The sequence below is a fragment of the Cryptotermes secundus genome, unplaced genomic scaffold, assembly GCF_002891405.2.
Source record: "Cryptotermes secundus unplaced genomic scaffold, Csec_1.0 scaffold1045, whole genome shotgun sequence".
In the NCBI taxonomy this organism is placed as follows: domain Eukaryota; kingdom Metazoa; phylum Arthropoda; class Insecta; order Blattodea; family Kalotermitidae; genus Cryptotermes; species Cryptotermes secundus.
Genome location: NW_019740665.1, coordinates 410,797 through 428,364, shown reverse-complemented (window position 1 = coordinate 428,364; position 17,568 = coordinate 410,797). Strand labels below are relative to the sequence as shown.

The window sequence follows — 17,568 nt, the reverse complement described above, 5'->3', positions numbered from 1 at the left end:
AGAACTCCTTCACATTCTACAGACAATCTTTGGAATAAACCGAAAGTTGCAGAACATATCATAAAACAAATATCGTTTAGATGACAGTTCATGATAACCTCAAAAATGTTAGGCTTGATAGAATTCTATGTTTCTAATCTCTTTTGTGGTAGTAAGCATAACATTCATATACACAAATACGTGTAATATGATAAATATGGAGATGTAACTTCTTTCGCAAATGTCTACTTTCGTCTCGCAAGCACATCAAATCAAAATTCATACTTACCAATTTGCATATAATTAAACACCATAACCGTTACTGTGTTTCCCTTCTCCTATCCCAGTCTCATCCCCCTGTCCACGACTTTCCTAGTGCCCGGACTAATTTCAGTGATTTCTCAAAAAACCGGTTACGACAATCGGTAACAAAATGGATATTTTGAATCCGGGTATCAGCATCACCATGGAGGTATAATGAATATTTAAATTTTTGAACAGGACAATACAGGTCCAACAGTGAAATGGGGAGGAGACAAAATGGCGGATGCCAGTTTTGAACGTCCAATCTAGTAAATGATATTGGCGTTGGTTATTCGTAAAGATATTGAATGGCAAGATGTGCCACTTCTCAGACTAGCCTACTAGCGGCTGCTGATACCTCCTCTACTATCCTAGTGCCCGGATATAATTTCAAACAGTTTCCGAGAAAAGTCTTACGCCAATTGGCAACATAGTTCAGAATTTGTATCCGGATATTAGCATGACTGAAGAGGTATAATGTACTTTTAAAGAGTTTCATAATATCACCATTTTGTTTCTCGTCTTGTCGCTACAACGACCAATCGCGCAGTGTGGGCAGGAACAAAATGGCGAATGCCGGTAAATGGACCTCGAATCGCTTGAACAAAAATGGCGACTGAAAAACTCTCAAAGAAGTGGGTTGGCAAGATGAGTCACTTTGCCGACTAGAGCACCAGTTGGCGCCTGGTATCTCCTCGACTCTCTTAGTACCCGTATATAATTTCAGTGATTTCTCAAAGTACCGGTTATGACAATCGGAACAAAATGGATATATTGTATCCGGGTATCAGCATCACCATGGAGGTATTATGAATATTTACATTTTTGAATATCAACACAACAGCGCCCAATAGCGTAATGGAGCTGAAACAAAATGGCGGATGCCAGTTTTGAACGTCCAATCGAGTGTTGAAAATGGCGATGGTTGTTCGTAAAGATATTAGATGGCAAGACATGCCACTTCCTCGACTAGCCTACTAGGGGCCGCTGATACTTCCTCGCCTATCCTAGTGCCCGGATATAAGTTCAAACAATTTTCGAGGATAATACGCCAATTGGCAACAAAATTCAGATTTTATATCCGGGTATTAGCGTGACCGAGGAGGTATGTTGTGCATTATAGCATTTACATAATATCGCCATTTTGTTTCTAGTATTCACGCGACAACGACCAATCGCGCAATTGGGGCGGGAACAAAATGGCGAATACCGGTGTTGGACCTCCAATCACGTGAATAAAAATGGCGATTGAAACCCTCAAAGAACTTGGTTGGCAAGATGAGTCACTTTGCCGACAAGAGCATCGGTTAATGTTTAAGCCAACTGGCACCAAAATTCAGATTTTGTATCCGGGTATTAGCATGACCGAGGTGTTATGTACATTTAAAGATTTCCATAATATCGCCATTTTGTTCCTATTATTGACGATACAACGACCAATCGCGTAATGGTTCGGAAACAAAATGTCGAATGCCGATGTTGGACCTCCAATAGCTTGAACAAAAATGGAGACTGAATCCCGCAAAGAACTTGGATGGCAAGATGAATCGTTTTGCCAACTAGAGCACCAGTTGGCACCTGATACCTCCTCGACTCTCCTAGTACCCTGATATAATGTCAGTGATTTTTAAAGAACTGGTTACGGCAATCGGTATCAAAATGGGTATTTTGAATCAGCATCACAATGGAGGTTTGACGCATTTTTAAATTTTCAATATCTGGACGCTACAACGTCCGATGGTGTAATGGGTCGGAAACAAAATGTCGGATGCCAGTTTTGAAGGCCCAGTTAAGTAAACGAAAATGGCGATGGAAGTCCGTTAAGATATTAGTTGGCAAAATGTTCCACTTTTCCGACTAGTGTAGTAGGGGCTGGTGATACCTCCTCGACTATCCTAGTGCCCGGATATAAGTTCAGAAAGCTTTCGAGGATAACGTTTACGCCAATTGGCAACAAATTTCAGATTTTGTATCCGGGTATTAGCATGACCTAGGAGGTATGATGTACCTGCCATATATGGCGAAAATGTCAACCAATCAAATCGCACCTTTTCAATAATGTGATCCAACGGTTACATCCATCGATACCATGGTAACTTATTGGTCAGGTTGAGATAGTATTCTGTGCCTTGGGCTCCTTAGACGTCTTATATTAGCAATTCTGCAAGCCATTTTTATGACGTAAGGTTACACCTTTAACAAAGTCTTTTCATATTCGTGTATAATTTGGGAAAATTAACAAGTGCCTATGCTTTTTGTACTAATCGGTAGGAAATACTTCGAAGGTTGCTGGTTAGCTTACCTGTTGCTGAAACTGCTTCCTACTTCAGTGTCGTGCAGAGTGATAAATTGTTAACTATTTACATCCAAAGTTTCATAGTTGGAGAGTACGGTCTTCGTACGGTCTTCTGGTTCAATACTGCGTGATTGGAAAAAAGACCCAATGTTTCTCCAGGGTTGTAGACTATGCGATGCGAAAAACAGCACAAAAACAGGTGCCAAGCAGAACCATAGACGCCACAATATAGAGATGATGTTCCTCCAAAACATCGGGCCATTTTTGAACCACGCGGAACCATGACACAGAAGAGCGTTCTGTTCATAATTGAGGTTGGCTCTATGCAATTAATCCACCATGACGTGGAAGTAAGGCTCCATATATTCTCACCCTCGATACTATTGTTGCTCGTAAGTTATACTCTAGCTGAAAGCTTTCACTGTTTTCCTGCAATGGATGCTGGCCAAGGCCCAGCTTGCATTGGTCATACAGCTGCCAAATGAATATTGTGTGATAATCTAGCGCAGCCTTCTTAATCTTTTTAACCTTGGAGAAACCCTTGAAATAATTTTCAAGTCTCAGGCAACCGCCATGCTACCCACCACATTAGCACTGAAAAGCTGTAGGGGTTTGCGAGAACTAAAACTGTAACCCTGTGGACTTGCTGGAGGCAAATTCGAACATTAGGGTTTGGGTCTTGTCTTTACAAATAAACAGATAGTAGCTGGTACATAACGAACGGATGTAAAATCTTCAAGTTAGTTATCTGGGTCACTCATTTTAGTATATATTGTAAACCATTACATATTACCATGTTAATATATATTGTAAACCATTACATATTACCATGTTAGTATATATTGTAAACCATTACACATTACCATGCGACAAGGCATAAAAATATATATTAATGTATATGTATGTATTTACATTATACGTATCATGCTTAAAAATTTATTAGGTACAAGTAAAGCAGTCCCTGTGCTTAACTGAGCAGCACACCATGAAGATGTATGGTGGAGTGGAGGTATAGTTTCCTGCCTTCTTAACATTTGAGGTTCACTCGTCAATTTCACACCGAAACGTTTGAACCTCCATATCTTTCAGACAGGAGGCTGTCTTCTACGTTGGTTTCGTTGTTCATCGGTGAAATATAAGCGAAAAGCAGAAGTTGACATTTATATATATATATATATGGATTACTGGTGCTGTAATTATGTAATTTGATACAAATGGTTATTTAATGTCTTTGGGGATATCTGGTGATTTGTCAGTTTAAGTAATTCTTGAGCACTACAAGCGTAAACTGTAGCCGTGGTTTTGTAAGGTTTTTCTGTAATTAAAAACGAGAGATTTTTTATTTGGTATTTGTTATTTCTATGTATTTTTTGTTATGTGATTTTTATGTAGGTCTGATTTTTTTTTTTTACTTACGTCATTGGATACATACTGAATACACAGAATGTGATATAGCGTTATAAAAGTTTTCTTATTACGTGTGTGTTGATCATTTTCAATGAGGGCCGGTGTTTATTGCAAGTGTTTATTTCCAGATTTGTAGTCCTTACATTGTGTGTCCTGTGTGCTTTATGTGCTTAAGGTGTAGTTTTAGACTATTGTAAGAAGACTGAAGTTAGTGGAAATGACCGCCTCTGTGGTCTAGTCAGAGTTCCTGGCTACAGATCCAGAGGTCTCGGGTTCAATTCTCGGCGCTACCAGATTTTCTGAGCAGTGGGTCTGGAACGGGGTCCACTCAGCCTCATGAGGATAACTGAGGAGCTATTTCAAGGAAATAGTGGCTCCGTTCTAGAAACCCGAAATTAAAAGCCGTGGGGATTCGTTGAGCTGACCACGCAACACCTCTATCCGCTAAAGTTGGCACTAACTTAGCCGACAAGAGGCGGTCGCTCGGTCGGTATATTTCGCTTGCGGACTGAAATCACGGAGTTTGTTTTTTTGTTTTTTGATGTAGTGGAAGTTATTATTGTGTAATATGTTATAAAACAGAGTTTTATACGTTAATATCTGGTTTATTTATTGATTGTTGTGTTGACGGCCTCACTGGTACCTCTCATAATATGCATAACAGGTTGCTAATAATAAATATGTAGAAAGACGTCTAGTCATGCATTTGCATGGGCAATAGTTAGCTGGTTAAGCAAACACGTGTCTGACATTGAAATGGGCCATGACGTAACGAAGACAGGCAGCAGTTAGAAAGGTGTCTAAGAAAGCGGAAAGTCAGTAAGACGAGTACGAGTATATTTCAGACGTAATAATCGGTGTAGACGTTTATGTAAATTGTGTTTAAATGAACCAGAATGTGTCAAAATGGAAATATCCATACAATATTTAATACAGATTTATCACGAGAATGACTGATGTAAATTCCATGGTTTAGAAGCTGTTACTTCCAGGCAGACGAACGGACATAACACTTATGGATATTTCTATAAACTATTTTCGAAAATGGCTATAGAATCTTGGCGGATTTCGTTGAAACTCAGTATGCACCACTTCCAATATACATGTATTGCAATGCACAAGATTCATTTTAATTAATTTTAGGAATCATTTTTATTCCCTAGAGTAGCTGAAGATAATGCAGCTTCGGACACCATCTTAAAGCTGATCACAGTGATCGCGCTGTCTAAGTCATGAATCGTCTTCACCCGTTAGAATATTGGGTTCGTGGGTTCGAAGCCCTCTCGAAGCATGGATGTCTGTGTTTGTGTCGTTCTATGTGTAGGTAACAGCCTTGCGACGGGCTGACCCCCCATCCAAAAAGTCTTATGGATTGTGTATAAGGTAAAAGAAAGATAAAGCTATCCCTGTAACAGGCATCGGAGGCCCATAGGGTTGTGAGACGTTGAGGCTCCCACATTATCTAGACAATCGGCTCAAAGATGGCGGCAAGGTTGTCAGCCTTAGGCGCCGGCCGCACTTTACACCCCAGGAAATTTCTTGGTATTCATTTCTGTTAGAGGCTGAGTGGACCCCATGGCCATAGTACGGCTGAAAGTATTAGGTAAATTGAAAGAATCCAATGACCTCATCGGAACTTGAACCCGCGACCTTCCGGCTTGTAGCATAGTGCGTCAACCAACTACGCTACCGCGGGCCCCCTTAAGGAATGTGCATAGAATAGGAAAGCGACAAAGCGGCTAAGGCCCACACGTGCTGTAAAGCCATAGATAGATCTCATCTTAAAATCTGGTACGAAAGTAATTTGTATTTGAAACAGGAGAAAATTTATTAATTCTGTGATCTGAGAAGTCGATATTTTGTAGGGGGTGAAAGGATATGCCTTAAAACTTTTCGTCTTAGAGGGAAAAAGAACTGCATCTTGGTTCACTAATACAAACCTGACGTGTATTCAGACTGAGCACACAAAACTTAACAAGTTGCTTCAAACACTGGAACTCCACTATCATGCACCGAAATGTAATGACGATAATGGTAATGTTGGTAAACAGTGACTTGGATAAGCATACGGAAGATGTAGCTGGACTGGAATATTATATAAATGTATGCACTCTGATATCATTATCGCCCCTGATATAAAAGTGGAGCCTATATAACCTTTTATTAGTTACATATAAATACAAAATATTTTCCACTACAGTAAAGAAATATTTGTTGTCAACACAATCTGAGATTTGTATGTGTATATGCAATTTATGTACATGTATATACAATACATACTATGTATATACTATACATTTAAATATGAAGGAAAAAAACTGTTTCAGTTCAAAATCAATACACACTTTATTACAATTTTTTTAATTCGCATAGTGGGGGGTGGAGTCCAGCTGGGTCCACTCGGCACGGCGGCCACGGATTGGCCTATTGTACCTGCCCCGGGTGATTATGATGATGGAGAATTTGGTGGAATGAAGATTGGCAGGGGAAACCGAAGTACTCGGAGAAAACCTGCTCCATCGCCACTTTGTCCACCACAAATCCCACTTAATCAGACCCGGGATCGAACCCGGGCCGCCTTGGTGGTAAGCCAGCGACTAACCGCTTGAGCTATGGCGCGGCCTTTATTATAGAATTTGAATCATAATTACATTCCGGAAGCCCATAATAATTACGCGAATATATAAAAATAGGGGTCTACACCACGGCACAGCAGGATTAGTTTTTCAAATTGAGGGTAGCCAGAATATTTGCTTCCAAACTTCTGTTTCAGTTTTTAAACATTTATTTACCCATCATCATTGAGTTGTGGAGGTTCACACTGGCATGGATTGGTCATATCTTACGCAGTAACTGCCTTCCAAAAGAAGTTATTGAAGGAAAGAAAGAGGGGCGGATAGAAATGACCAGAAGACGAGGAAGAAGACGTAGGAAGATGCTGGATGACCCTGGGGACAGAAGAGGATATTCTCATTTGAAGGAGAAAGCTCTAGATCCCATCAAGTGGAGGAACTGTTTTGGAAGAGACTGTGGACCTGTCGTCTTGACAGATTACACATGAATGAATGATGAATGAATTATATTTAAAACATTCTTTGTGGTGGGGGTCAGCTGCCTAGCTAGCTCCCCTTCCTGCTGACGTCCGTGTTCAACGTTAATTTGTACGTCATAATACAGCTTGTACTTCAAAGTAGAATGGGTAATTCTCAGGTCTAAACTAAAACTGATGTAGACACTATAATACATAATTCAGATTAACGCTCACTTGCAAGAAATGAAATATTGACTCTTACTGACTGTTAAGAACAGGAAATGAAAAGTACATAACTTTTTTTTTCAGTACTGCATATTATTTTCAATATAACTGCAGTATATTTAACTACCAATAGGTTCTACGTCCTATAGACCCCTAGCTACCAGCACCAATAGTAGACTATTGCATGAAGTAGTTCTCATATGTTACATTGCCCCAAACCTCTGCAAATTATTATACTACATGAAGCAGAATTCTTCTTGAAAAGCTGATGCACTCTCAGCTGATCAAGAAACTACCTACTTCTATTGAACCATAAGGTTTTACATTTAAACTTGTCATAAGCCAGATAAATTCAGTTCACAACTTCACACTGTATTCTCGTCAGATTAATTTTAATATTATCTTACCATCTACGCCTATACGTAAAAATGTCTATCCCTTCAGGACATTCAATCTGAAATTTCTGCAATATTTAAATCCATGATTCGACTTTAATTTCGATCTGACAGCCTTCTAATACCTTGTAAGGTTTCATAAGATTAGTCTATTTGCACCTCCTCACACCGGATTTTCGCTTGCGGATTTTTTTCTTTTTTCTTCCACCCTGTAGATGGAGGCGATATGTTCCTCCAAAACGTCGGTTAACACAATATCTACAAGGCGCCACATCCCAGAAGACTGCTCTCTTCTAATACCTTCTTCTTCATTGGTCTTTTGACTGTACTGAAAAGTGTTAGCAATCTTGGTTCGTACTCTGGAGGTCGGGGGTTCAAATCTCGGTCAGAAGAGCAGAGACTCCCATTATCTTACTATTATGGTTTCCCTCAGTCCCTCTAAGCAATTGCCGTAACAGCAGTAAATTAGGTCACAACCACTTCCTTGTACATTTCCTCTAATTCATTATTTACTAAGTATCCTACAATTCGATGCTAAATAATTTTAACAGTATAAAGCGTCGTTAAATAAACTAAAGTAAATAAAAATTCAGTCAAGACACAAAGAACGGAGCCGTAAGAATAAACCAGAGTTAAAGGGAAATTGTGTTATAGTCAAAAGACGTGACCTCATAACAACAGAAAGGAATTTAACTTGTCTCATTTTGGTCCGTCACACTATTAATTACAGAGAAGATAATGAAAAGTTCAATCCAGTGTGACATACGAGTTTACAACACTTCAGCCCTCATTCACCTTACACAGCACGCACGTTAACTACACTACTAATAATAAGAACATAAAATCAAGAGAAATAAACGACATTTCCCACCATCAGGAGGAAAACGACATGACCCAATGTCGCCTCAAGATATTTTAATATAATAAATAATTTTTCACATGGAAATTTTAATACAATTTTAAATATATTGGGAGTCTACTGTATGATAAAGTGAACACAATATTGCGTTCAGTGGAAAACCCCCGTCAGATTAACCAGTAAATCTACACTTCAAGAAGCGCCATTGTGAGTGCCTAAGATAAACGTCAAAACCAACCGTGATAACAAAATTTATATAGAGAGCATTAGTCATATTTAAAGTGCATATTGTTAAAATATCTTATGTGACAGTGTTTCCTTATCGTAGTGGTGCGCCTCTGAAGATGATTCTTTTGAATCGAAACATGTAAGGTGAATGAGGGCTGAAATGTTGTAAACTCGTATGTCACACTGGACTGAACTTTTCATTATCTTCTCTGTAACAGGAAGGAACATCGCTACAGCCTCAGTTGAAAAGCAAAAGAATTAGCAAATATCTTCATCGCTTTAAAAATCTGTAGACAGAACTAATAAACATTTCAAAGTACGCATTTTGGAAGCAACGCAAGTGAGATCTACCCCACTACCATTAATGGGCTTCATTATTAAACAATTATTATACAATTCAAATTAGGAATGCTGGCTAAGTTGAAGTTTTGCGCTTTTTATATTTATATCTTGGTGTGAGCTGTACTTTCAGAAGAGTCCGATGCGCCACTCTATAAGCCATACCCTCTAATTTCTGACAAAGAAGACTGCCGTGCAGTTTATTCTGCATGAACGCATTCACATTCTTAAATACCCCTTAGCAATGTCAAGGCGTGGTAATATTATTTAACAGTTACTACAGGATTTGGCCGCGCCGTAGCTCAAGCGGTTAGTCGCTGGCTTCCCACCGCGACAGCCCGGGTTCGATCCCGGGTCTGGTCAAGTGGGATTTTTGGCGGACAAAGTGGCGCTTGGGCAGGTTTTCTCCGAGTACTTCGGTTTCCCCTTCCAATCTTCATTCCACCAATTGCTCTACAATCACCCTCACCTATCATCTGGGGCTGGTACAATAGGCCATAAGTGGCCGCAGTGCAAGGGACTTAGTCCCACCCCGCTAGCAAAAAAAATAATACTACAGGATTATGACAATTTCTGCCATTATAATCTCAGAAAGTAGGTTATAGGTTTAAAAAATCTTACATTTTTCTTTCGGAGCATTTAGATGCTGCGCAACGCGTCGGGTAGGGGACAGATAGTTTTGCTTTCAACATTTGCGTTAAATTAAAACCTCGCCATTTGTATGGAATCGTTCTATTCCAGAAAGACTTCATGAAAATTGACAGAGAGAGAAAAAGAGAGAGGCAGACAAAGATTGTACCTAAACTGAAAGACGTCAGACTTTTATAGTTTTGTGCAAGTTGCATTTTCCTCATACGGATATTTTCTCTGCTCAAACTTCCTTAATTTTTCCGGTGAAGCCACTTGGGCTAACCTTACCGCCAAACTCATTAACCAATTGAAGAAGGAAGGGGCGCCTGGAAGACGAAGCAGGACACAAAACGTAAATGTCATAAACTGATAAAGCAGCTTTTGTTTGAAAGTGAGTGCTGCTGAAATTCTCGGAGCATAAATGCCCAGTATGCCACACAAATAGAGAAGCGAAGTTTCAAATGTGATTCCAGGAATGTAGTAGTTAATTCCTTCTACTACACAACGTGTCATGTGTTCCCAGTCACGAGATACATCACGTAAATTAGGTTTCATCCAGAAATGAATTATATCGCGACTTCTCTGTCGAACTGTTTCTAAATCACCGTTACAAAGATTGTACCTGTCTTCCAAACCCAATACGTATCCCAGACAACGCCATAGGTGAACAAAAGAATCCAATTCCTCGTCACATATGCCGTGGGCCCCAAATTTACCAGGGAACAGAACGAAGAGCCCCACGAATCCAAATTGAGTTAAGGCCATGTCCATCTGATTCACAAAAACAGGATTGGCCTTGGAAGTAAGAAATGGACGCTGCTCAGGGGAAGGATATAAACACGATCTCTGGAAGTCTTCTCGTATCCTTTCATGAAGAGGACTCCAAATCGCCGCTTCTTTGCATACAAACTTGCAATTCCCTGTTAATGTTGATCTCTTAAGGAATTCGTCCGGTTTAGTTTTATGCAATTCCTGTCTGACTGTTTCATGCATCGCTCTAACTGCCTTAATATTCTTGTGACCCTCTGTTCCAGGTTCCCAGATGTCTTCCGAATACCACGATCTAACTCGTATCACTGTGGACAAGTATCTCTTGAATGATTTGAACGGAGTATTAGATTTTCCTGTGAAGATAAGTGGCTGAAGGCCGTTTGGATAACTTAAGATCATCATGAGAGAAAGCATTTCGGCCAGCACAAGACCAAATAGATACTTCATGGCAATACGTTGACCTGTACGAAATTTACCCAAGTCAACCCACTCTGGCTTTGAGTCCACAGGACATCGGGAATCCCCACAAACATCCATACCCTCCAAGAGCACATTCAAATATTCAGGCAATACCGAATTAGTTTTAGTACCGTCAGAATTAAAATAATTCTTTTCTGTTTTCGAATATTCTGAATCTACAACAGATTTTGCTGATTCTTCTATGACGTCAGCATTTTTAATCTCTTGGCTGAGTCTTCTCGGAGAGCATTCCGATCTTTTATAAACTCTGTCTTCAGACTGTACATTCTTGTCAATTTCTGTGCTGGAAGATGCTAACGATGATTGATTAATTAATGATTCATCTTCCGCTCTGGCACTAGGAGCATTTTCTTTTGACTTACTTCCAGCAGCAGTCACTTCAAACTCATTTTGTCGCTCTGAATCAATTACACAGATACTTCCTTCTGACACAGTTCTTGAAACATTCAGTGTAACAGCGTTCGACATAACATTTGATTCAACTGTTTGCATAATTGAATCGTCATTTCCATTTTTGTCACTGGGAGCTTTGTTTCTTATTTCTGAAATATTGCAATTTGACTGTATCACAGAGTTATTTACGTCACTTCTAACAGGTTCGTCAGACCTTCCAACTTCAGGCAAAGGCACACACATGTCTCTTGAAGTATTTTCGTTATACACATCTGGAATATTCTGTATATACTCCTCGTTTGATACTGATGCTGTTATAGTTTCTGGTGTAACTCCGTTGGAAACAGCGTCCGCAGTAGATGTAGAATATTTCATGATTACCTGTGACACTTGAGGGGTAACAGAGCAGCTGCTATTCGCCTCGTCGGCTTCTGGCGTCTTTTACTCACGAACGGTTGGCGATATTGCAGTGATGTCCCTGATCATTGCAGAGGCAAGCGTTACGCCACCAACCTTGATTTCCGTCTTGGTTCTCAACATTAAGCACTTTTTTCCTCAGCCTGCAACATAATTCCATTCATATTTTAATAACGGTTACTTATTATCGCTATTGTTATTTATAAGAGTTACAAATTATGGGATATAACACCGTGTATTCCGTCTCAAAACAACTGACATTTCGCTTGAAGATATCGCTTCCATCTTCAGAGTGGAAGAATAACCCAAGCATGAAACAGGAAGCAAGCACAGCTTCACAGACTTATATCGCACATGAAATAAATTTCCACAACCATCTCTGCGACAACCTAAAATTATTATTATCTATGACACAAAATTACTTGGTGGAGGAGTCTTAATTGCTGTTTCTGGTATCGGAATTAATTTGGACTTAAGAGTATTTTGAAGAATGCGCATGGGTCGAAGTTGATAGAACAGATCATGACTTGCTCATTGGTATCTTGGAATGACAAGCCATCCAGTGTAAAGGAATTTGTTGTAAATAATTAAATTATTTATGTGGCCTTACATGTTGCAGCCCTTCGACGCCATGTTCAGAGGCTTGACAATAAAGAGAACTTCATAATGTCAAGGATCTCATATACTACATTTTAGAGTCATAATGATAAAACGCGTTAAAACACAGATGTTTAGATACTATTTCTTCTTTTTATTATATCTTGTGGTTGATTCTGTTTTGTTGCTGCTTGTTAAATGCCTAGGATGTCCTTTCGGAACCCTGCAGTGTCAGAGTGCGTGTTAAAGCACTGGGCTTCAAAGGATTAACGGAAGTTTCATGAACATGTTGGGGGACCAGAAGTGTAGCTGCACTTAACTTCGTCAAAAACAAATGAAGATGAGCGTTCTGACTTCATCACCTGGTAAAAGGCCTGTAATCTGTAAACAAGAGACAAATCGATTTGAGGTTTTCACGACGGTGACTATGAAGAATGCCGTTTTCTGGGATGTGGAGCCGTGTAGATCTTGTGTGAACCGACGTTTCGGAGGAACATATCGCCTCCATCTTCAAGGTAGTAAAATCCACGAGCAAGGAACCAGCGTGAGCAGGTGGCTCCAGATGGCATTCTTCAAGAGAAAAATCATTTGCTCTTGCAGGGGAATGAACCTAGGTTCTTGGATAAATTCAGGTCGTGGTCTAATTATACACGGGCTTCTTAATTCCGTATATGAAGTCCCAAGAACTATCTAGAAGGTGTAATGAAATTAACCTAGGCAAATATCGCAGTTTAATGAGTTGAATCAAAATGTGAAAGGTAGTAAGGGTAAAGCTGTCCCTGTAAAAGGCCGCTGAGGCCCATAGGGCTGTGAGACGTCGAGGCTCACACATTTTCTAGATAATTCTTGCAGCCGCACTATGGTCCCGGGGTCGACTCAGCCTCTGAAAGCAATTACTACCAGGAATCTTCTTGAGGGTAAAGTGTAGCATGTGCGTAAGGCTGACAACCTCACCGCCATCTGTGGGCCGATTTTCTAGAAAATGTGAGATCCTCGACGTCTCATAAACCAATGGACATCCATGGCTTGTTACAGGGATAGTTTTACCTTTAAATTAAAATATAAGTGATGCTCACAGGGCAATAAAAATATGCCATTAAAGATACGAACTGCAATTTCGACTCTCATTTCAGTTCAACTTCCGGTCGCATTTAAGAAGTGAACAAAAAGGAATACGACATTTTATAGTGAGGCATCTTGGTCGCTACGCATTAGCTTCTGGATGGCAAACTATCTAGTGTAAACAAATTTCATACAAACAGTTTAATATTTATATACAGTTTAAGGTCTTTCATTCTGGTCCGTCACACTAACAAATTAACAATCAAGTTCCTTCCGTCAAATGTGACACTTTTTTAAGTTTTCCACCTCGTCACCACCTGCCTTACATGTGAAAAACTTTTAGTGAACCGACGCTCTGGGTAATTTTAACTATTTGTAATTATTTTAATTAACTGGAACGTGGCTATCTTTGACAAAGTGAAGTTTTGTGTGTTGGTGATTTCCTTTTCTACTATAAATGCCTCTGATGATGGCTCCGTGGTGAGCCGAAACATGTAAGGCAGGTGGTGACGAGGTGGAAAACTTAAAAAAGTGTCACATTTGACGGAAGGAACTTGATTGTTTATTTATATACAGCTTTGCACGTTTCTGTCCTTGGGGCTATCTTCAAGGGCGCATGAATCGGATGATGCAACAGACAACAAGATACCTTTTTAACCCATTTTTCCTTATTTTGAAAAAAAATGAAATATGGCTTATGTTATCTCCATGCTGTCTGTATCTCTGTGTATCCCCCCCATAAACTTCTGAATGCCTGAACCAATATTTATGAAACTCGGTATATATATCATGGCACCTGAACCCATACCAACTGTGTACTTCATAAATCCCTCCTATACTCGCAAGTCTGTGTGTCTATATGTGTATCCCTGCTCTCATTGTTAGGAAATGGATCGGCAAAAACGTTACCGCGGCAAAGAATACACAGGCAACAATTGAAGAATTGTTGAACGAGTCGTTTTTTGTACGGCCCGTGTCTTATCAAGGAAAGTAAGAATTAGTTTGCCCCAAAACTTCTTATTTATTGATAATATTTAAAAATCGACAATTTGAACATACATTATGGCTTATTACGTATGATTATACTAAGGAGAAGCAAGTTCTTCTTAGTGCCGAGCCTGTGAAGATGGTTCCGGAGGGCCAAAACATGTAAGGCCATACAAATATTTGGCTGTTTATATTAAACTTGTTTACATTGGATGATTTGTGATACCGAAGTTAATAAGACTAACACGAAGTGCTCTTCTTTCTGCGGGACCATAGATGTACAGGATTTGTAGCACCAAGCAAAAATTACACAACCTTAGCGTGGTCTCAGTAAGCCATTCACTCTCTCTCTCTCTCTCTCTGGATCAACGCCAACGTGATAATTGCTGTTCCTTACGTTCACCTTTCGCTCCAAGAATGTTACGTGCCATGAATCACTTCAAAATTCCAAACACAAGAAAACAAACATTTGAATTTGGAAAAAAAAACACGTGCAGAACATCACATGATCACTGAGTTGTACAAATATATAAGGAAATCCATGCTGAGGGAATCCGTTCTTTGCTGTCCTTAGAACAAATTTAAATCCATCTAAATTCAACATCTTCAGACAGATACTATTAAAATATATATATATATATTTTTTTTTTTTACTTTCTTGGGATGGGGTGAGACTTGGTACGTCGGTCACTCACTGGCCTAATGTACCAGTCCCGGACGATAAATGATGAGTGTGGAGCAAACGGTGGAATGAGAATTAGCAGGGGAAACCGAAGAAATCGAAGAAAACCTGCCCCAGTGCCACTTTGTCCACCACAAATCCCACGTGACCTGACGTGGGCTCGAGGCACGGCCAAAAATATTTCCTTACTCTGTCACCAAGACGTATTTATGTAGCCGCGTGATCAGGAACTAAGTTTATATAGCGTCAGATGGTAGGACGATTCTGACCAGTCAGCTGGAAGGAATGTAGGAGGAAGAGGTCACGGCTAAGTTCAAAGGAATATATCGGAATTCATCACAATAAAACACTGGGAAGCCATAATTGGACTCAAACAGGCAAAGGGATTTATACCAGGGTCCTCTGCCAGAAGACCGAAGGATCTGTTGAAGCTAAATAGAGGACAATTAAGGTGACAGGACTGTTCACAGGACACTGTCACCTAAAAGGACACCTTTTCAAACTGGGATTGAAATGACCTCACTTCTGGAAGGTGCCTAGAAGAGGTTCAATCAGCCACACATATCCTATGTGATTGTGAGGCCATAGCTTATTTCAGATTTCGTCACCTGGGCCAGTTTCTTATGGGACAAAATGATTACAATTACAACTAGGTCCTACATTTCATCCGAAGTGTAGGAATAAAATCAAAAGGGGAAGCACAATAGATCATTGAAGGTGCAAGGGCCGGTTTATTATGGCCCACCCCTCTTACATACATACACACATACATCCCGGAATTCACCTCTAAGCACTGAAGAAAACTGTGAAAAATCCCAGTCACGATAGTTACTTACTTACTTACTTACTTACTTACTTACTCATGGAGCTGAGCCCTTCTTGAGGAGAAGCCAAATCTGCAGCTACTCAAGAATTTCCGAGCATTTTATGGAACCCGAAGGTTCATTACCGTGTTCACAAGAGCCCTCAATTGGTCCCTATCCTGAGCGAGATCAATCCAATCCATACCGTCTCATCCTATCTCTATAAGATATATTTTAATATTGTCTAATAATTCTAAGCATACTTGGAGAAGAGTACAAGTTAAGAAGCTTCTCGTTATGCAGTTTTCTCCAACCTTCTTTCATTCATCTCTCTTCGGTCCAGATATTCTCCTCAGCACCCTGTTCTCAAATACATACGTATTTTATTTAATTATGGCGTCAGTGTCTCAGATTATAGAGCGTCGCATGATGGGATGTTAGAGTGACTCAGGTGAAAGCGGTCACGATAATATTTAAGGTAATAAACCGGTTCGTGAACGGAGACGTTCATGGAGGTAGGCCTAGGCCCACTGGGGCTGTAGTGTCAAGGAAAAAAAAAATAAACCGGTTCGGGTAGAGACCTTAAGTCCTTTGACTAAAGTTCTGTGTGACGATAATATTTTATCGCATACTGTATAGTATTATCTCTCATGAGCCTGATGGGCTTGCTAATAACCAAGATAAAGGAATGTGCACTTCTCAGGTAATATCGCCACGTGTTAGAGTGATTATAGACGGGATTTGGATTAGTAATCGGATTTACTGGACTCTTAAATAACTCGTGACTACACTTTACTAATTACTATCACACACAGACTAGTGTTCTGTGTCACGGTCTTCACTGCGTTGCCTGGTAGTGGCTTCCAACGGCGAACGTTCCCCTTCCTCTGGGTTCCCAAACTGTCCCCGGCCTCAGCTACCAGCTCCTGCAACTCTGTCTCCAGACTCTCTCTTCAATCCTCTTTAGACTCTCGACTCGGATTGACTGGTTAAGGCAGCTGGCATCTTGTTACATAGCCTCGGCACGGACCGCAAGGAAACACCGCTTTCAAACGTTATTCTACTTGTATTGCTGCGTTCGTGCTTGTTTGCAGCAATCATGTGACAGCTAATGAGCCAGTGTCTAGCAACGGGAGTGTTTACAGAGCCATTCCCTAGTAACGTCTGCCTTTATTAGATTTCATAATTCTGGTTTTCAGCAGACATGCCACAAAAGTGTACGTCACATCTCAACGATGACAAATTGACAAATTATCAAGCTGATTGTGTTTTGACAATCTCTTGGGATTAACCACTTTCCGGACTTTGTCCAATGCGTGATACCCCAAAAGAACACAATACTTGGCGGGTTGGCGCAGCGGTAACGGTCATATTTTGTATGTCCTCGATTCGAATCTCTGCAGGGACATCGGTTATAATGACTGAAGTTCCTCCAGGCAAATGCTGGGATAGCACTTCAACTTAGCAAGGCCGTTCCGTTCCAAATCCTTTAGCATTCCTCAACTATGCTCAGTTTCGACGGCATATAATCTCAATAGCAAAAGCGCTGTAATGAAGCCCACAAAATAACTTGTAAAATATACATAATACAATATACATGTATTTACACCTATATCTGCTGTTAATTGTTTAATTCTTGTCATTGTTCTTTCGCCTTGTGACTAAAAGTAAACAAAAAACAAAC

The 17,568-nt window shown here is 40.1% G+C and overlaps 1 protein-coding gene across 2 annotated transcripts in view; it reads right to left on the bottom strand.

The window, feature by feature from the left end:
• Positions 1 to 9,542: 9,542 nt before the first annotated feature.
• Positions 9,543 to 17,568, bottom strand: part of LOC111872567 — a 67,538-nt gene continuing 59,512 nt past the window's right edge. For both annotated transcript variants that reach the window (XM_023866613.2, XM_023866612.2), the window contains one exon: positions 9,543 to 11,896. In XM_023866613.2, the coding sequence (XP_023722381.1) occupies positions 9,885 to 11,711 (1,827 nt within the window). In that variant the 5' untranslated portion in view covers positions 11,712 to 11,896 and the 3' untranslated portion in view covers positions 9,543 to 9,884. The remainder of the gene's footprint in view (positions 11,897 to 17,568) is intronic.